At 50.5% G+C, this 19,569-nt stretch overlaps 6 protein-coding genes across 6 annotated transcripts; 4 read left to right on the forward strand and 2 right to left on the reverse strand.

Annotated features, from left to right (window-relative positions):
• Positions 1 to 211: 211 nt before the first annotated feature.
• KAP114 (karyopherin KAP114) lies at positions 212 to 4,513 on the forward strand (the record flags this gene model as incomplete). The annotated part of the gene is made up of 17 exons (XM_076633470.1): positions 212 to 317; positions 390 to 451; positions 527 to 616; positions 681 to 752; positions 814 to 1,035; positions 1,095 to 1,319; positions 1,384 to 1,827; positions 1,883 to 2,144; positions 2,208 to 2,370; positions 2,436 to 2,653; positions 2,727 to 3,069; positions 3,132 to 3,348; positions 3,418 to 3,602; positions 3,685 to 3,815; positions 3,884 to 4,090; positions 4,174 to 4,301; positions 4,382 to 4,513. The coding sequence occupies 17 exons, from the start codon at positions 212 to 214 to the stop codon at positions 4,511 to 4,513; spliced, it is 3,207 nt and encodes a 1,068-aa protein (XP_076486519.1).
• A 146-nt stretch (positions 4,514 to 4,659) lies between these two features.
• On the reverse strand, positions 4,660 to 7,523 carry JCM6883_004587 (uncharacterized protein; the record flags this gene model as incomplete). Its single annotated transcript, XM_076633471.1, has 4 exons — positions 4,660 to 6,414; positions 6,475 to 6,822; positions 6,896 to 7,198; positions 7,290 to 7,523. The coding sequence occupies 4 exons, from the start codon at positions 7,521 to 7,523 to the stop codon at positions 4,660 to 4,662; spliced, it is 2,640 nt and encodes an 879-aa protein (XP_076486520.1).
• Positions 7,524 to 8,087: 564 nt separating this feature from the next.
• On the forward strand, positions 8,088 to 10,622 carry JCM6883_004588 (uncharacterized protein; the record flags this gene model as incomplete). Its single annotated transcript, XM_076633472.1, has 1 exon — positions 8,088 to 10,622. One exon carries the CDS (start codon positions 8,088 to 8,090, stop codon positions 10,620 to 10,622), a length of 2,535 nt encoding a protein of 844 aa, XP_076486521.1.
• Positions 10,623 to 10,875: 253 nt separating this feature from the next.
• JCM6883_004589 (uncharacterized protein) lies at positions 10,876 to 11,159 on the forward strand (the record flags this gene model as incomplete). The annotated part of the gene is made up of 2 exons (XM_076633473.1): positions 10,876 to 10,940; positions 11,009 to 11,159. The coding sequence occupies 2 exons, from the start codon at positions 10,876 to 10,878 to the stop codon at positions 11,157 to 11,159; spliced, it is 216 nt and encodes a 71-aa protein (XP_076486522.1).
• A 218-nt stretch (positions 11,160 to 11,377) lies between these two features.
• On the forward strand, positions 11,378 to 12,194 carry JCM6883_004590 (uncharacterized protein; the record flags this gene model as incomplete). The annotated part of the gene is made up of 4 exons (XM_076633474.1): positions 11,378 to 11,393; positions 11,478 to 11,695; positions 11,791 to 11,966; positions 12,032 to 12,194. 4 exons carry the CDS (start codon positions 11,378 to 11,380, stop codon positions 12,192 to 12,194), a joined length of 573 nt encoding a protein of 190 aa, XP_076486523.1.
• A 1,534-nt stretch (positions 12,195 to 13,728) lies between these two features.
• Positions 13,729 to 18,109, reverse strand: JCM6883_004591 (uncharacterized protein; the record flags this gene model as incomplete). The annotated part of the gene is made up of 10 exons (XM_076633475.1): positions 13,729 to 13,871; positions 13,938 to 14,254; positions 14,324 to 14,526; positions 14,596 to 14,720; positions 14,782 to 14,891; positions 14,954 to 16,430; positions 16,515 to 16,689; positions 16,759 to 16,890; positions 16,969 to 17,073; positions 17,138 to 18,109. The coding sequence occupies 10 exons, from the start codon at positions 18,107 to 18,109 to the stop codon at positions 13,729 to 13,731; spliced, it is 3,759 nt and encodes a 1,252-aa protein (XP_076486524.1).
• Positions 18,110 to 19,569: the final 1,460 nt, after the last annotated feature.

Consider the following 19,569-nt stretch of genomic DNA (forward strand, 5'->3'; position numbering starts at 1 on the left):
AGAATCATTAATTATATTACCCACTTATCTATTTAGACTATATACCATTCTTAGACTATTGTTCTGTGCTGCATTTATATAGAGCTTATTGTCCTCATCTTCGCTGGTTCGAGAGCGAGAGCAAGTGCGAAAGTTGAGATTTGCGAAACTTTCAGCCGAGCGCGACTCACTTTCGAGCCTCATCTCTTCGACACCCATCTTCAACCTCGAGATGGATACACATCAGCTCGTACAGCTGTTACAAGCGACTCTCGACCCGAATCCAAACACTCGAGTCCAGGCAGAGCTGACTTTGGCAGAGGCTTCTCGTTCATCTGGTGAGCCTCCTTTCTCTCTTTGAACTCCCTCAGAAGCCCCGCCGAGTACTCATAGGACTCGATGTACCGTAGAGGCTGCATTGGGGCTAGCAAGAATTGCTACAGAGCAATCGGTTGAAGTTCATCTACGACAGGCGAGTTCTCCCTCTCAAGCGTCTCTGTTCTCGGCTAACGCGTTCGAAAAAGTATCTGGATACTCTCGCTGACAGTCTGCAAGCTTCGCACTGAAAAAATACGTCAAGGAACACTGGTCTCCATTCTTTTCCCAGTTCAAGGGACCTACGGCAACTACACCAGAGGTGAGTCTTCGGATTGTATCAGACTGCTGAAAACAGTACTGATAAACCCAGACGACTCGAGTAGATCAAATCGCAAGTGAGGAAAGTCGTGTTCGCAGGATTGTCGGATCCGATTCGCAAAATTCGACTCGCATGCGTGAGTACCTCTCTCTAGCGTAACCGTCTACGTCGACCGAATGCTGACAATCCCGATGCAGGCCAATATCGTCTCCTCCGTTGCTCAACCCGATTGGCCCGATGACTGGCCAACTCTGATGGACGAACTTCTCACTCTCGTCCGCTCTTCCTCGATTGATGCTGTCGAAGGTGGTATGCGAGTACTCAGCGATTTCGTCAGTATCACCTTGACCGAAGATCAGCTCCTGCCAATCGCTCGTGACATGCTACCGACTCTTTTGACAATTCTCGGTTCTCCTCAAGTGAGTCAATCTTCTCGGATTCTGCGCAGACGACCTAGCTGACTCCGTTTTGTGAATAGACGTATGGACCTTCGACCCGAGCACGAGCTATCCTCATCTTCCGTCAATGCGTCATGACTCTCTTCACCGTCAAAGACGAACACCCGGCCGCTGTCAAAGCCGCGATCGGCGAGATCTTACCTCAATGGCTCGATGCTTTCCGTCAACTGCTCGAGGTTGATGTATCGGCTGAGTTGAGCGAAGGAAACTGGGAGGGCATTGCAGTACGGATAGCGATTTTCAATGTAAGCAATCTTCTTCCCAACCCAAAAGACGTAGGTATACGAATTCGTTTCTGTTCCACTACAGGCTCTCGAGATCATCCTCAACTCTTTCCCGTCCACTCTGAAATCTTCCCTACCTCTCTTCGTCTCTCTCTCTTCCTCACATCTTTCCGCTCTTCTGCCAATCTACGATGCTGCCTACCTCTCCAACACTTCCGAATTCTCTATTCCATCCAGTGGCTCGGGAGACGAAGATTCTGACATCTCGATGGATCTCGGAACTTTCGTCGCGACCATTCTCGACTTCATTGCGCAAGCCGCTCGTCGAAAGACGGTTCGATCTCTCTTTGCCGAGAACAACAAACCGACTCCTGGTCTCGTCGAGTTCCTCAAGCAAGCGATGGAGTTTTCGAAGATGACAACCGACGACGAAGAAACCTGGGCTTCAGATCCCAACGCTTTCGTCGCCGACGAAGACGACGAGATGGTCAGTCAGAACGTGAGATCTGCTGCTCTCGACATGTCTATCGTAAGTCAAGCCCCTCTTCCCTGCCCAAAATCGTTCACTTACTCGCTTCTTGCAGGCTTTCGTCGAAACTTTCACCTCGAGCGGTCTCGTCGCACTTCAAACCGCTTTCGAATCGGTCGCTTCTCAGAACGAGCAACTTCGATCTCAATCGAACGAAGACTGGTGGAAGGGTCTCGAGAGTGCTCTCGCCGTCGTCGGAGGGATCTCAGAAGATCTAATCGATCACGTTCAAGAACGAGCGGAGGAAGGTAAACCCGCCAAATTCAACCTCGAACGAGTGTTTGAAGGTGTTGTGATGAGCTCTTTGACCGCTTCGAGTGAGTTCAATGTACCCTCGCCTCTTGACGGACCTCACTCACTGATTCTCGCCGCGCTCGCAGATGTTCAATTCCTACAAGGTCGAGCTTTCGTCTTCGCAAGTCAATACTCGGAAGCGCTTCCTTCGCAACTCGCCAAGCAGTACATCGACGCCGCTATCCAAGTGCTGGATTCGGCTGAAGCTGGTATTCCCGTCAAAGTTTCTGCTGTGCGAGCTCTCACAAAGTATGTCCTCCGCGTCTCTCTCGTTTCAAATCGCATCGTCTCACATCTTCCGACCTCGACAACAGCTTCTTCCGTCATCTCAAAGCGAGCGTCGACCCTTCGCAAGCTGCTGTCTCGCTCTCGAAACTCCTCCCTCTCTTACCTCAAGCGACTGAAAACACCCTCGTCCTCGTCCTCGACGCTATTCAATCGACTCTGAAGGCTGGAAGCTCCGCTGTTGATGCGCCAACTTATGCCCTCCTCATCAAAGCTCTTCTGGAAACTTGGTTCGCGAAACCCGAGGGTGGGTTGACATTGCCTCGCAGAGACTCCCCCGTCGAGGTCTGAAGACTCTGATGCTCTCTCTTCACCCACAGATCCTATTCTCGGCTCATCGATTTCGGACGTCTTCGGTTCTCTCTCCTCTTCGACCTCCCCCTCGGCACAAAACGCAATTCTCAACAGCGCTCTCCCCGCTCTCGCCGCGATCATGACAGAGCTCCGATCAGATCCTCTATCTGTTCGCGCGTCGACCGCTATCGACATCGCCGACAACATTTTCACCCATATGCCGTCGCCTTTGCTCCCCGGTAGCTTCGGAAAGATCGCAGAAAACCTTTTCGAAGCCCTCAACGCGACAGACGATCGAGATGTCACTCAATCGGGTCTGAACATCGTCACTTCGGTCATTCGAAAAGACGTGAATCAATTGTTGAACTGGTGCGTCCTTCTATCTTTCAGCTCGAAACCAGATCTGGCTATACGTGAGAGAGATGCAACAGGAATAGCGCAACGGGTCAATCCGGACTCGAACTCGTACTCGCTCAAGTCGCGAAACAACTCGAGCCTTCAGATTCGGAAGCCGGAGGTCTCTTCGTTGGGGATCTCGTGATTCACCTTCTTCGCAAAGCTGGTCCCGCCATCGGTCCTGTTCTTCCTGATCTCCTCAAAGCGTTCGTCACTCGATTGGCTACTGCTCAAACGGCAATGTTCACCCAAGTGAGCTCGACTTTTCTCCTCGACTCGAGTATTTTCTGTTGCTGACACTGCATCTCACCTGTTCTACAGTCGATGGTTCTTCCCTTCGCGTACGTCATTGAACAACAACTCGACACGGCTCTTAACCTCCTCGAAAGCATCGTCGTTCCACCTACGACACCCGGTCAACCATCTCGACCGGCTCTCGAAGTCCTCCTCTCCGCTTGGTGCGACTACGCAAACGACTTCCAAGGATTCTGGAACCAGAAATTGAGGTGAGTCTTGTCCTCGCAATCTCCGTAGTCTTCCTTCGATAAATTCCAAGGATTGACGGTCTTTCCTTCTCGCGTGGATTAGCACTCTCGCATTGAGCAAACTTTACGCCGCTTCGTCTCGACCGAGTCTACAACAGTTACAAGTCAAGGGAGATCTCCTCATTACTGCCGAAAACAAGAACAAAATCATGACTCGTGCTCGTGCTCGACAAAGTCAGTTCTCTCCCCTTCTCGTTTCCTCCTCCCGTATCTCAGCTAATCTTGTCAATGCGTGATTTCAGATCCGGATCAATTCCCTCCGATTCCGTTCCCTGCGAAAGCCCTCAAATTACTCATTCACGAAGCACAAAACGCCGCTTCCCAAGACGGTTCGAAACCCGTCTTAGCAGCAGACGACGCCGAATCCGATGACGGAGACGATGAGTGGGCGGACGATGGGGCTGAATTCGCCGAGAGTGGGAACGATCGAGATTTAGATTTCCTTTCAGGTAAACAAACCTCTCGAAATCTCCTCTCCTCCCTCCTTGAAAAGATTCTGACTAACTTGGCATCGACGGGTTGCTCGGCATAGAAATGTTGTCGGGAGGAGGAGGATTGAGTAAATACATGATGGCTTCAGGAGGAGGTTCGGATGATGGGGAAGATGAACTCGACGAATTAGATCTCAAAGATGATCCAATTTACAACCTTGATCTACGAGTGAGTTCAGTTCCTCTCTCTTTCTAGTGAGCCATTCTTGGAAAAACTGATTTTTGAGCTCCTTGCCTGCTGCGGTATAGTCACACCTAACTTCTTTCTTCCACCAAGCGTACGAATCGGATTTGAACGAGTTCAAAGGAGTCGCGGAGAGGTACCTCACGGGAGATGAGAAAGCAGTTTTGACGCATTTCCTTCAGTCTCCCGTTCAATAGGAATCTCTCAATTGTTGTCAATTCACACATCTCTCGGGATCTCGCGAGTTGTCGTGAGTTAGAGCTGAGGAATGACAGAGAGAGAGAGAAACAACAAAGGAATCTTTCAGGAGATAGAATAGAGAATAAAGTAGGTTTTAGGGATTCTACTGATCAACATCCATTAATTCGTCTTCTTCCTCGGTAGACTTGACTGCTGGTACCGATGCGAATAATACTTGAGTGACTGAAGGCAACGCGAATCCGAGTCCTGATCCTCCTCCTCCTCCTCCTGCTCCCGTTGACGATTCAGGTTTGGGAGAAATTGGTTTCGGTGCGAAAGCGGAAGAAGGTCTCGAGGTCGTCGTCACTGTTGGTGGTGGGGGTTTCCTCGGTGAGATCGGAGCGGGTATCGGTTCAGATTCCGAGATCGGTTCGATTTCTTCCTTCACTCGAACTCGACTCGTTTCGCTCTCCCTCTTATTTCTAACCGGATCTACCCTCCAAGCATCCACCGCACTCTTGGGTAAGATCCTCCCTCCCAGAACCACAACTCCATCCCCTTCCCCCCGTTTCTCCATTCTCTCTTTAACGAATTCCTCGACGCCCCTCCTACTGTATCCTTTCGGAGGTAACCTCCTCCCTTCTTCATCGAATCCTCGATTCTTCTTCGAGTTCTCGTCGTCTGAATCGGATTCGGAGGAAGAGGAGGAAGTGAAATAAGAAGTAGAGGAAACGTATCCACCTCCATGAGGTTCAAATTCGATTTGTTTCAAAAGAAGGGGTTCGGGTAACTTGTGTCCGAACGCGTAAAGGTTTCGAGTTGAAGAACGTCGAGAACTAATCGAAGTCGAAGTCGAAGTTGAAGCGGCGGGTGGTTGAGGTTGAGAAGAGGTAGAAGCAGAGGGGGTAGAGTTTCGGCCCTTCTTCTTCTTTCTCGATGAGGTTTTGGGGTTCCATTGATCGACTGCTAAATGAGGGAAGATCGAATCTCGAATCGCTTTCGTAGGGAAGAAAGAATTCTTCAATCGAATTCGTTTCGGTCGATGAGGTTTCCCTCCCATCGCGAGTTGGTTCGTCGTCGTCGTCGCATTCGATGAACGTATTCTACCTCGAGATTGAGATTGAGATTGAGTGACTGTAGTGGAATTGCTGAGTCGTCGTACTTTCGGTAAAGGTTTTCTACTCCTTGTCGAACTCGAAGCAGTCGAATTCGAATTAGAACGTCCTCTATTCATCGGTTTCGCCTCCTCCTCCTCCTCCTCCTCTTGTTCCTCTTCGTCTAATTCCGATAAACTCGAATCCGAACCCCCTTGTACCCCATCCATTCCTTCCTCCTCTTCCCCGTGTTCCAGCATTCCATCTCCATCTACTCCCTCGGCTCCTTCATCTCCTTCGTCTCCTCCATCGTCGAGGTCGGAGTTATCTCCATCCGATTCAGCATAACTAACCAATTTCAACCTCGTCGTCCTACCCGGTAACTGTCTCCCTCCAACTGCTTCTTTTTGTTCCCTCCTAAGTTTGCCCGAATAAGTTTCGCGTTTCTTTTTCTCCTTGTCCCCCTTCCTGTCCCTACCTCCTCCTGGAGGAACAACATTCGATTGAGATTGATCGAATTTAATCTTAATCTTGAATGAATCCCCGGGATTGTTCCCATCTCCATTCCCAGCCGCATTGACTGAGGACGAAAGAGTAGCTGATAAAGGAGTTGGAGGTCTAGGGGGTAAGATGAGTGTACCTCCCGAGGTAGTGCGAGTTCGTGTACGATCGCGAGAAGAAGAGGAGGAGGAGGAAGGACGAGGTTTGAGTTGTAGCGGTAGAGGGAGGGGGGGTCGTCGAGAGAGAGAGAAAGAGGAGGAGGAGGAACGGTTTAGATGATTCGAGGAGAAGGGGGCAGGGGACTGGGATCTGTTCGAAGGGAGCTGTGTCGTTGAGTTCGAGGTTGGGTTGGAGGAGGAGGGTAGAGCGACGGAGGAGGAAACGTTGAGGAAGTTTGATTTTCTCGGTTGATTAGGTAACAACGCATCATACCTCCTCAATCTCTCCTCTCCCGCTCTCAATTTCTTCTGTCTTTCTTCCTCTGCTCTACCACCTTTAATCACACTCTCTCCTCCCGTTCCCGTTCCTCCTCCTCCTCCTTCAGACGGATGAGCGTTGTTGTTGTTGTTATGAGAAGCATGTAACCAACCCCTTCCCCGAAGTTCTTCGAGTTCGAGAATCAATTTCGAACGTTCATGAATCAACCTCTCTCGTTCTAATCGAGAAGCACGTTTTTCGAGTACTTCAGGGTATCGATGTAGTCGAAGATACAATGCGTCGGAAGTATCCACCTGCGAACGAGTCGCCTCGATCAGTCAGTCAGTCAGGGAGGGAGAGAGAAGGGAGAGGGAGATGGAGACGGACCTGGGATAGAGGTGCATGACGAGAATTTCGAGAAGGGAGGAATTCAGTTTCGTCCATTAATCGATACAACGGTTTCTCGTTCTTCGTCTTCGTTTGCGTCTCTGTCGTCGCAGTCGCAGCAGGAGCGGATGTTGCGGGAGTCGAAGGTTGAACAGTAGAGGAGGTAGAGGAAGAAGAGGTTATCGGAGGATAATGATTCAAACCGGGTAACAACCTCGTCGTTAACAAGATCTTGGTCTTCAATGGTAAATACATGATTCCTCCTGCTCTTATTCGCCCAATCTCATCAGTCCCATCTCCCATCTTTCAAAGAGAGAACAGAAAGGAGAGGATAGGTTTTACCTGAATCCTCGGAATTCAACTCATTCCCAGCATCAGTCCCATCTCCCCTAACTATCCCCGCTCCTCCTCCTCGACCGGAACTACCTCCTCCTATTGAACTACGGGTTACTCGTTTCTCCCGTTGTTGAACGGAGGCGATTGGAGCAGCTGTAGGAGGAACATTCGAGGGAGTTTGGTCGGAGTTTGAGGAATCGACGGCGGAGATGGGTCGTTTACCCAGCGCGTTGAGGGAGGGTACTGGTACTGGAGGTGGAGGTGGAGGAGGTACGGCAGTCGAGTCCTCCATTGGAGAGGGAAGAGAGGGAGAAGTTGAGAGATGAGAAAAGATCCCGGTCGTTGGCTTTGTAGGACTGGGCTGGGTCGTGACTGAGCAGGTGGACTCTTTCAAGAACTGCGAATCTATAGGTGAACTGTCGGGTCTTGAGCTGGAATCGGTCGAAAAGAGATGAGAATTGAACAAATTCAAAACAACTGTTCCACAGAGAAATTGAACCTTGTTGACGGGAACCGATGTATCAAGTAGTCGTATACAGCACAGTAGAGCCCCTTTCGGTCACGAGAGAAGACAGAGAATTGGTCGCGCCGTGGACGTCGTTCAACTCGACTTGCTCTTTCTCTCCCACTCTTCGCATCCAAACCCAGCATCCATTAACCAGCTCCAGCGATCACCAGCAGTACTCGATAGCGGAAGCAGCTAGAGTAGACTCATCCTCGAGAAGTAGCAACGAGCTCCGAGGTGGGCGTGGAGTTCTCTCCGCTCTTTCTTAGACGTAACCAGGTGCGTGAAGCTCGTCTCTAGTACAGTGGTCCTCACTGAACACGTTCTTTCCGTACGGAGCAGGGTGGCAGCATGTCTCGAATCGCATCTTCCTCCTCTTCTCCCTCAGTTGCACTCGACTCTCCCTCGACTGATTCCGTCCCGACTCTCTCCTCGCTCCTATTTTCAACTGCCGAATCCCTCGTTTCCCGTTCGAACCAACTCTCCCAATCGACTCCCACTCCCTCCAAAAAACTCCCCACTTCAAACTCTGCCTCTTCTTCTCCATTTCAATTCACATCGCACCCGTCTTCGCTCCTCTCTCACCCGTCCACAGCGAGCTATCTCTCCTCCCTCTTATCCGAGCCCCTCCCCTCTCTGCTCCAACTCCCCTCTCAGCTCTCCTCCCTCTCTTCGACGCTCGATTCCGATCTCTCCTCTCTCGCCTTCACTCGCTACCCTTCTTTCCTCCTCTCCCACTCCTCGTCCCTCTCTATCTCTTCCTCCTTCTCCTCCTTGTCCTCCTCCCTTTCCTCCTTACTCGAATCGACCAACGAACTAGCATCAACCGCAACAGAATTCTCCTCCTCGATTAAAGCGATAAGGGAGAGAAGGGAGAAGTTGCAAAAGGTTAGGGAGAAATTGGAACCGCTTGAAGAGTTGTTGGAGAGTCCAGGAGTTTTGAGACAATGTATTAGGGCGGGTTTATTCATAGAGGCGATTCAAATCGTTAGACGAATCGAGGATTTACGGAAACGCTACCACTCAGGTCAGGGAGAAGGGAATGGAGTGGAGATAGAGGTTTTAGAGAGATTGGGAAGACAAGTAGAAGTTAGTTTGAGAGGATTGAGAGGGAAATTATTGGGAGGATTCGAAGAGAGAGGATTGAAATTACCCTCTGCCGTTAGAGGGATCGGGATACTAAGGAAACTCAACTCTTTAACTTCAGGAGAGGAAGAACAAGGAGAGGAGAGGGAGGAGGAGGAGGAGGAACAAGGACTGAGGATCATTTTCTTGACGAAACGATGGAAATGCTTAGAGAGGGAATTGAAAGTTATCGAACAACAAATGATCAGTTCAGGTATTAAACTCAACAGCGACAGTCGAAACGATCAACCTGAAAGGGAGATGGGAATTACGAGAGTTGGGACGGAGGAGAACGAGGAAAGAACTAGATGGATCAAGAAATGGATTGAAACTTTTCGAGAAATCGTCGGAGAATCGATCGGGATGTATTCAGAGATCTTCCTTTCCGCCTCCCACCACTCTTCCCTTTCCACCTCCTCCTCTTCAGCTCCTCGAGTGGACGAGTTCCTCATCCCATCCTCTTCACTTCCCGCCTCAGCTCCCCTCTCCTTATTCATCTCTTCCTCTCTCTCTTCCCTCTCCTCGATCCTCTCCTCCTCTCTACCCTCCCTAACTTCAACCGCTTCACTTTCAACGATCCTAACTCAATTAACTTACCTCTCTTATTCCTTCACTCAACGTCACGCCATCTCGTTCTTCGATTCCCTCGTCCCCGTCTCGTCCATCTTCTCGACTGCTGTATTGAGGATCGTCGAGAATGAATGGGAACACGCGGGGAAGGAATGGGAGAGGGAATGGAGGAATGGTTGGACTCGTTCGGGAGGAACCGCTTTATCGATGAATTCGACGAAATTACGGAAATCAGGAAAGTCACCTATCAAAGATTGGTTGGTTGTCCCTGAAGGGGTATCCCAACTCCTCTCTACACCTCTACCTTCAACACCAACAAACTTCACCTTCCAGGAGGAGGAAACCTCATCGATCCGAACTCAACCATCCCCAACTCTGAGTCTCTTACCTCCCCTAACGCACCTCCTAAACTCGTATATCAATTCGCTCAATTCTCTTCGACTCCTACCACCCGCTAGAATCTTCCGGGATTTATTGAGGGTTCAATCGAGGGAATTGGAAAGATGTAGTAGAGTCTTGGAAGCGTTCGTTGATGCTTGGTTAACTAGTTACGAGTCCCTCTCTACCACCACGACAAACCGAACGATCCAGGAGGAGGAGGGAACTGAGGAGGAAACGATGATGAGGAGGGAAAGGGAAGAAGAACTTCAAATCGTTTTAACCTCGATCGCATGGTTCGGGAGAGAATTGATCCCTTGGTTACGGAACTCCCTCGTCAGGGGAGTCTACGGAGAGTTAGGCTATCAAGGAGGAGAGGAGGAATTAGAGGCGGGTTTGAGGGAAGCTAGGAAGAGGGTTGAGAGGTTAATGAGTAGGATCAAAGGGGAAGAATGGGTTGATCCGGAAGAAGTAGTAGAAAGGAAGGAAGAGACGAATGGGGAAACGAAGGACGAGGAGGAGATGGGAGAGGGTGAATTACCGGTCTTGGAGATTCCATCGAATCCACTCGAATCGAACGGGACCTCCCCGACAACGACGATGAAGGAGGAGGAGGAAGATGATCGACCACTCGAATTCTCGACGACGACGACGAATGGTGAACCGAGCGCGATGAAAGAACCTGCATTGGAATCGATAGGGGATACGGAGGACGAGAAGGACGAGAACAAGCCTTATTTAGTCGATGAGGTGGCTCCTCCGCTACCTGTACCACTCGAAGAAGAAGACGTAGGAACCTCGCGGGACGGTTAAGCTTCGATTGACGAGGAAGAGAGAGGATGGAACGAGCTCGAGTAGAAATGAACTCTCCGTTTTCATCGTTCGTTGCGATGCGATGTGATTGTGTTGTAAGGAATTTACACCTCGTGAAAACTGTCAGTACTTCGTAGCTTGTAGCAGAGATGTCACGAAGACTCTTCGTGAGATGCTGCTGAGGAAGAAGACTTCGGTAGCACTCTGGATTTTTCGTCTCTCTTTCTCTCTCGCTTTCTCTTCATCTGTCACGATGAAAACCCCTATAGCATCTACTCATACTCCAAGTGAGCTTCTCCATGACTTACCAGCTCAAGCGTACCTCTGTCCCTCGCTCTCTCCCCTTGCTTCAGTCAAACTGATTCGCGCATTTCAAATCTCAACAGATCCGAGTCTCCTCTCGTCGATTTCTCGCAATTCTCCCTCGAACGCGCAGAGTACGATCCCGATACTCTCTCGGACCTTGGATTGGAAGATTACGATCGAGAAGATTGTGGTGGTTCAGACAAAATTGAATGGGACGATGCCGAATTGTAACGTTTCGAGGGAGGTTACGTTAGAGTGAGTCGCTCTCTCTCTCTCACCTGCTCCCCCCTTCCTCCGCAGAGAAAGAAGTAACTGAGGATTGTGATGCGAGTGAGTAAGGATGCTGAGTATGCGATATATGGACCTGATTCGCAGCAGCAGGTTGGGAGGATCAAACATTTGGTACATTGATTTGTCGGACAAGGTCAAGGACGATTTTCTATTTACTCATGGATGCGCCTCATAGTATGTCTCTTAATTTCTCTGCCCTGGAGGACTCGACTGATGGAGAGCGGCGCTCTCTCGCTTTCCTCCTTCGATGCGCACCAGGTGAAACGGAATATCTCGCCGCAGAACTCTTCGATCGTCACGGACGATTCAAGCGTAAATTCTCATCTGAAGGTACTGGAGTTTGGGGTCAAGAAGTTAACAGACCAAAGATCTGCTACTTGGAGAGTATCAAGATCTTTGAGGGAGCGAATCGAGGAAAAGGGATTGGGACTTGGGCGTTGAACGAGCTTTGGAAGACGTATGAACACCTCGAGGACGTGAGCCAAAAGAACCCTTTCTCCCGTTATGACTCGAACTCGAGGGAAGAGTTCCTTGGGGAGTTAATGCCTTGTCGCTCGAAATCGCGATTTAGAAAGAGGCACTCGAAGACATCGATTTCCTCTTTACCCTTCCAGCTCCGATGCCCGAGGAACTACCCTCGAGAGACACTCCAGGTCTCTCGAAGGAAAAGGTTGATCAACTCCGTGAGCAAGAATGGGACCGCATCGTCGATTCGAAAATCAATCCTTTCCTTCGTCGAGTGAGTCAGTCCCAACAACTCTCTCACCTACCAATTCTATCTCTTCCTAACCTGACGGGTTCTTGTGAGTTAGGTCGGATTCCGTCGAGTTGGAAATACTCGTTTCTTCTGTTGCGCTCGAGACCCGAATCATCCTTCGAAACGAGTTCCTCCCTCCTCAAGAACCCTACCAATCAGGTTCGATTTTGATGGAAACCTTGCAAGAACAGCTCAGGAAAGATGGCTCGTTGGATTGAGGTCGATTTTGGAGAGGGGAGAAGAAAGGCAAAGTTTTCGATGCTTTGAGCTTGGACATGAGCAGTGAAAGTTTCTGTCGAGTTCTCGTCTGCGATCCTGGTATCCTTCACACGCTTGTTGAGAGTTCTCGTCGAATAGATGAGGGCGAGCGCACGACACATAGAACCCAATCATGGTCAATTCAGAAGAAGCAACGGTGGAAAAGAGAGACGAAGAAAAGGGGGTTTTTCAAAGCGAAAAGCGACGGCCATACCAGAGAAGGAGCAGGCAAGACGAGGTGAAGGGATAGAGAGAAGTCCATAGGGGTAAATAAGAAGCGAAGGGGAAAGGATAGGGAGAGTGATCAGAAATAACGATTTCCATCTTTCGCTTCTTCCCTCGAGACCGGGACTCCCATGAGAGCGGCGTGACGACTGTTGATTCGTTTCTGAAGGGAGTTTAGAATGTTCGAGTGAGAAGTGGGAGAGTGACTGGAATGGCCGAGATCATTGAGTTTGTCTTCAATTCCTTTTGCCGTCCATTCATTGACGATCATACCCTGATGGTTGACAACCTACTTCCCAGGAATGGAATTAACCCAAACGATTCGTTTGCAAGAGAAGGAGGAGGAAGAGCGTACCTCTTTTGGAGACTTCTCGAGCCGTTCCGCCAAGTGGCGCAAAACAGCGACGAGTTTTTGCGACCGAATCCAATCTTGGCCCCTGAGTGTTCCATACAGCGTTTCGATATCTTTATCCCACTTCTTTTCTTCGGACTGACGCACTCCCGCGGAGCTGAATAGGTGCAAAATTCCGAAAAAGCCTTCGTTGAATTCGTGTTCATTGTCGGAAAGTTTCGTGACTGGAACCTTGAGGTTCCGTTTGTTGTTGATCCATCCATGCGAACGAAGACTACCCTCCGACTGCTCCAGAAGCTTAGAGGGTTCGAGGATTTTGCGTACGGCCCATCTTGCTGGATTTCGGCGGTCTGGGCGAATCCACTCGACCACCTGCGAATCACTCGCAGTTCTGCGGTCAATACGGCGACAATACCATTGTAGGGGGAAAGAAATAACCCACAGAAACTGAAGTGAACCAAGGATAGTCCATTCAACGGCCCTCCAAGTTCTCGAATTTCCATCCGAGTTCTCCACGATTGAGAGAAATATTTTCCGCATCGCCTCCTTCCAACCAAGTAGCAGAGGTTTGACTTTGGCATCTTCTTCGGGGGTCCTGAGAGGATCCTTCCCCAAGTTCTCCCAGTTCTTGTCCAAGTCGCTCATTTCGTCGAGATACTCTTCGAACCGATGCACACTGTCTCTCGACATTGTCGTTCGAGATGATTGGAAGTCGAGAGGGAGAAAGAAAGAGGAGGATAGAGGAAAGAGATCAGAGCGTCGAAAGCGTCGGACATCAGACCGCGGAGTAAGGGAGCTTGCTCTGTCCGGATGAGCGATACAGACGTAGCAGGGGGTTACTCACGCATGGCGAGACTTAGGAGTTTCGTCAATGTCGAATGATTACAACAACAGGAGACAGGGATGAATCGTTTGAATCACTCCTCCATTCGATCTTCTTCGACGTTCGACCGTACTTCAGCTTCCTCCTCCTCCTCGTACTCGTCAAAGACTCCGAAACATTCACCGATCGCCTCGAGTTCGTCCGGAACCGCCTCTTCGAGAATCTCTTGAGCGAGATCTGTTCGTCCTCGTCGAAGTCGTCAGACAACTTCGGGAAGCTTCCAGACAAGAGAGCGACACTCACATTTCATGTCGATCAACCGTGCTCCTTCTTCTCCTTCTCCTGCTTCTCTCCCACCTTTTGACGCTTCTCCGAACGGTTCCAAGCTCAATCCCTCGTCTTCGAGCTCTGCCCAGCTTGGTAAAGTTTCGGTAAACGCGAGAGTACCGAGAGCGACTTGAGACCATTCCGATGCGTAAGACAATCGCGATGTACTCGACGATCCATTTGAACGGAAAATCTTCGAATTCTTGTTGATCGTCGCGAGGGAGAGTGACGAATGAGGCGCGAAGAGGAGGTAGTACAAGAGCGTGACACACGAATAGAGACGTTGAGTCGTTCTAGAAAGGGGAAGGGGATCCGTTCAGTCTCGGATCCTTGTCGAAAGAAAAGGGCAAAAGAGAACTCACCTTCGCAGGAGTGTTCGAACCGTACCACTCGTGCCAACGCTTCGCCCGTCCCAGTCCCAGATGGCTTCTACATCGCCATGAATGCGTTTCAAGAGACCATCGGGGATGAAGCGAGGAGATTCGGCGATCAACCTCAAGGCATCGGGTTGATGCGTCAGAAGAGAGCTCGACAAGACGAGGAGAGCCGAATGCAGGTCGAAGAGCTGAACGAACGGGAGCGAGCAGTCAGTCGTGCGATGGGAGAATAGGGCGAGAAATACTTTGAAGCTTACATGAGGAGAATCCGATTGAAGGTTGAGTAAAGTCGCAATCCGATCAAAGATTGGCATCCGAGACTGTCGAACGTCGGAAGCGTCGGCGATCTTGATCGCAAGGATCTCTCGATAAAAGACGGTACCTATTAGACGGGTTCTGATTCAGCGAAGAATTCGAGGCGAGGGGAGACCTAGCTGACTCACGAGCTGCGAGAAGAGCCAGAGTGCGACTCGTTGAAAGAAGGATCGCGACCGGTTGAGTCGGATCGAACAAAGTCGAGATCGTGAACGGTGTTCGCAGAAAGTCGGTGAACCTACATGCGAAAGACTCAGTCATCGATGAAATATGCGCGAGCGAGACGAACTCGAAACTCACTGTTCTTCCGCGGATCTACCGCTCCGTCCTCCCTCAAACGTCGTCGTGTACCTCCAAGCCAAACCCTCGACGAGCGCTGTCAACTCCTTGAGTAGTGACTCTCGCTTCTCGGCGTCTTCGATCAGCACACGATCCTCCTCCCCTTTCGCCGCTCTCTTCTTTGCTCGACTCGCGGATATCCGGGTCGCAGGTCTCGATCTCGAATTCTGCAACTTCATTGGAGCAGTCGAGGCCTGCGAAGTCGATGTTGGAGGTGAGGGTTTGCCATATCGAGAGACCATTTTCGCAACGAGTTTGATCATCCCTCCAGTCGTGCTAGTTGTTACTTCATCGTCGATTGTCGTCGAGTTCTCGAGTATCGATTGAGCGAAGAGAGGGAACAGGTAGACGAGGTGATTGATCAAAGAGAGCAAAGCCGTGATTGGACCGATCAGTCCAGCTTCGTCGAGAATCGAAAGGAGAGTTTGAAAAGAATGTGAGAGGTTCGAACAGAGATGCGATGCCGACGAGGACGGGTCGAAATCGGCTTGAGTAGGATAAGGGAACGTAGGTTGCGAAGGGAGAAGGAGACGAGGATCCATTCTGCGACCTAGGAGGGTGAAGAGATTCCGGGTAGCTAATTCGTAGGATGTGATGAGTTCGGCGGACGAGTTTGGAGGGGATCGGAGGTTCATCAAAGAATGGAAAGTCGGAACCGGACCTGTCGAAGCTTGCGGATCTGGTGGGAGTAAGGGAGAATATGAAGTAGTCGAGGTGTGCGAATTCTGTCTTGACATCGAAGTCGAAGACCGTGTGCTCGTCGGTTGATACGTCGATCTGGCGGTAAACGTCGAAACTGAAAAGGCGTGCGAACGAGACTGAGGCGCGGTCGATCCGGTGAAGCCTGTCGCCCTCAACTGCGTCGGTAAAGATCCGGTGAGGGGGAGGAGGGAGTTCGTATCGATCGAAGAGAACGTCGTGTGCGAGAAAACGGCGCCGAGAATTTCGCCTCTCCAATCTCGTTCTTCCTCGACCCATTCCCAATCTGCTGCTGTCTCCTCCTCTCCTTCGGCTTGATCCTGATCGATCACATATCGTTGTCGTCCTCCGATATCCGTGATCGTCGTATCGAACGAAACTTCGCCTCCGTGGCCTTCGCTGAAGAAGCTATCGTCCTCGTCCACCTCCTTTCCCTTTCCCTTCTTGTCCTCGATGGGCCTCTCTTTTCCCGCTGATCTGAGCGCGCTCTTGCGACTCTTTCCTCCAGTCATCGGGAAAGGCGGAGGCGCCATTGAGCCTTCTTGCTCTCTCGTTTCCTCTCTTTGTCCCGATTCGTTCTTGTCTTTGTCCTGCAAGAGATGATTCCGTCTCGGACTTCGACGAGCAGCTGGAAGTTGTTTCGGAGAGTCGGCGAACGAATTGTGGAAATTGGCGAAAGTCGATTGTTGTTGAGCAGGAGGTTCGAGTTGCTGCGAGGGTCTTGCAGAAGATGATCGTTCTACCGAGCGAAAGTCGTAAATTGGGGGAAGATCCGTCAGTCATTCCCAGATGAATCGAAGGCGAATGAGAGACTTTAACTCACCACCTCTGCTCCTCCCAATCGACGGCGATTCACCTTCCCTCATTCTCCCACCCGAAGCGGGTACCGACGCACCTCTTGCACCACGAGTGATAGTACGTTGAGAACTTCCGAGCATTTGAGGTCGATGAGCGGATTTGCGAGCCGAAGCGACCATATTTTGTTGCTGTTCGATTTGCTGCAAACGACCGAGACGAGGGACCTCAGCTTCGGCTGCATGAAAGAATCATAAGAGAACGACACTCACGGCGAACGCTGCTTTCGTTTTCGCCCGCTCTCGTTCATTGTGCAACTCTTGCTCTTTCGCTTGCAGTGCCGCTTCGATCTTTTCTCGTTCTTTGATTTCTTCCTTCAGCGCGATCTGATGAGCTTCTTCCGCCTGAAGTAAACGGACAATGTTGGATTAGCGTTCCGAATCGAGCAGAGAAGAGTTCGAGATGGAACAACTTCTCGTTACCTTTTTCAGTCGCTTTCGCACGAGATTCGACTCTCCAGCTTTATGGAATAATTCTTCTTGTATCTTATTTCGTTCTTGTTCCGCCGCTTTGAGAGCCGATTGAAACTGCCAAAGACTCGGATCAATGATGAGACAAACCGCGAAACGGAAAACAGAAACGAAAACTCACCTTGTCTTTTTCTCTCCTCAATTCTTCCAGCTCTCGTTTCTCCAGATCACTCATACCATCCTGCCGTACGGCTCCATTCACGTGCTCTGCGCGCGCCTCGCTCACGACCGCGCCTTCGGGAAGTGGTCTCGCAACCGAGCTTGATCGATTCCGTTCTCCATCTTCCTCAGTTGATCCAGGTCCTCCTCCTCCGACTCCATTCCCGATGTTCTGATTCCCATTCGCTCTTCTAACGAGTCGTTGAGGAGTAGATCTTCTCGTCTCGACGACCGGATTCAGTTCTACTTTCGAAGTCGTTTGTTTCGGCAAGACGGTCGTTCCTCGCTTCGGTTCCAGCTCGTACCCTAACATCTCACCATCTTTTCCTTCTCTCAGTCGAATCTCTGGCATATTCTCCTCGACATACTCTCCCTCTCCCTCTCCTTCTCTCTCTCCTTCTCCTTCTGGTTTCGATCTCGATTTTACTGTACTTCCTCCGTTCCTCTGTACCGCTCCATCCTCCTCCTTGATCGCGTTGACTCTTGTAGTCTTTGCACTGAACGGGTTTGGATCGACGAATCCTTCTTGACCTTGTTCATTCAAACTAACTCTTCTCTTCTTCGCTGGAGGAGCTGCTGCTGCTGATTCTTCCCTCGCCTTCTGCGGCGGTTTCGTAGGCGAAGTGACAACTGCTGCTGCTTGCGTAGGAGGTCGATTCTGTCTCGGAGGGGGTTTCGGAGGTCGAAGGAAAGAATTGGAAGGTCGAACCGAAGAAATTCCCTTCTGTCCCGGCTGAACAGGGCGGGCTGGTAGTGGTCTAGTTGGTGGTACCGCTCTTGATTGCGCGACTGCTGCAGCACGAGGAGGGGGAGGGGGAGGAGCAGGTTGTTTGATCGAGTTGGTCGAGTTGATTGATTGTTCAAGCTGATCGAACGATGCTAGGTCGAGGTCGTTGTCGGAAAGGTAGTGATCGAATTCATCTGATTCGCTCATCGATGTGTTGCGAGCATCGGTAGGTGCAGGCAAAGACGAGAGATGCACGCGCGCGAGTTCGCCTGAAATTATTCGAAGTCAGACGTCGAACCTTGCGGTTTCTCTCAGCCTTAAATCTTAGCTCCGCTAGCTCTTGACGTCGTACTCGACACGCGATAGGGGAGGCGGGAGATGAGGAAATTCGAAAAACATTTGCGAAATTTCGAGCGAAGTTTCTCGTGCTTCAGCGGTGCCGCTTCGCACCTTTTCGTTCATGGCGCAAGGCAACCAAGCTGTAGCTCTCGATGACTTGCAGTCGAGCTGAGCGCGAAAGCTCAGGGCAGGCGCAACCGATCAGCCTCGATGCGCGGTCGAGCTAGAGCGCTTTTCGTCAAAGGAAGACTCGTTCTTTCCCGCTCACCAATAGTTTTGAGTAGAGTGTCTGTGTATATCAATAAGGAAGAGAAGCCAGGAGGGCATTGGAAGGAGATTCTAAACAGAGGTGTGAAGATCGGGATAAACTGTTCTTCGACGCAGCGATTCGTGAGCTAGAGAGCGGTGTAGTTCGTTCACGTCAGATGGCAGACCCAGAAGTGTTCCGTACTTCGTCACGACTTCGTGGAAAGCGGCAGCCAATGACTCGCGAGTCTCAGGGAGCTTGACGGCCAGTAATCGCTGAGCGCTTGGAACGAATCTGGGATGAGCATTCGGCCCAAGCTTCTCAAGCTGACAAGAAGCGTGGTGCATCCTCATCAGTTCTGAGTCAGAGGAGTAGAGTAGATCGTTCACTTACGAGATCGCGGAATCCGCGAATTTCGCTGAGAACCCTTGAACCCGGTCTCGAGACGCTCAGTACCCAGAACTTCAGATCTTCTCCCTTCAGACGAGTCGGATCAAAATTGTGACGAGGTTCTGGCCAGCCAAGCATCAGTGAATCGTTCTACGGACCAAACAGAAGTCGCAGACTGACCTGCAAACTCTTCGAGACGATGTCGCCAGATCCAGAGGAACTTGAAGGCTCCCTGCCTGGTTTCTCTTTTAAAATTGTTGCAAGCTGTTTCAGTTGACCACAAAGTGTTACCACACACGGAGTAGTCGGAACCCAAGAAGAGAGAGACCGCGGAGGAACGAGCATTACCTTCAAGAACTGAGTTCAGACCAACAGCTTTCAGCTCGAGCTCAATCCGTCACCTTTTGCAACAAAGCTTGAGCAGCACTCACGAAAGAACGAAAAGGCCGAATCGTCGTAGTTTTTGAACCCGTACAACGTTTTCAACTTTTTCAACTTTTCCTCGGACGCGAGTAGCTCTTCCGGCAAAACTGCTTTGTTGAGGCGTATGAAGTCCATAAGCTTCCCCCTAGCTACGAGAGACTCGTCTTCCTGCACGAGATTCGAGAGTTATTGGGCGTGTCAGCTCGCGACAAGCGAGTAAGTAGAAAGAAAATTGACAAACCGCAAGGTCGAAATCTCTTCTCAGTTG

The sequence above is a fragment of the Sporobolomyces salmoneus genome (assembly GCF_050403485.1).
Source record: "Sporobolomyces salmoneus JCM6883 DNA, S_salmoneus_JCM6883_v1_ctg39, whole genome shotgun sequence".
Lineage (NCBI taxonomy): Eukaryota > Fungi > Basidiomycota > Microbotryomycetes > Sporidiobolales > Sporidiobolaceae > Sporobolomyces > Sporobolomyces salmoneus.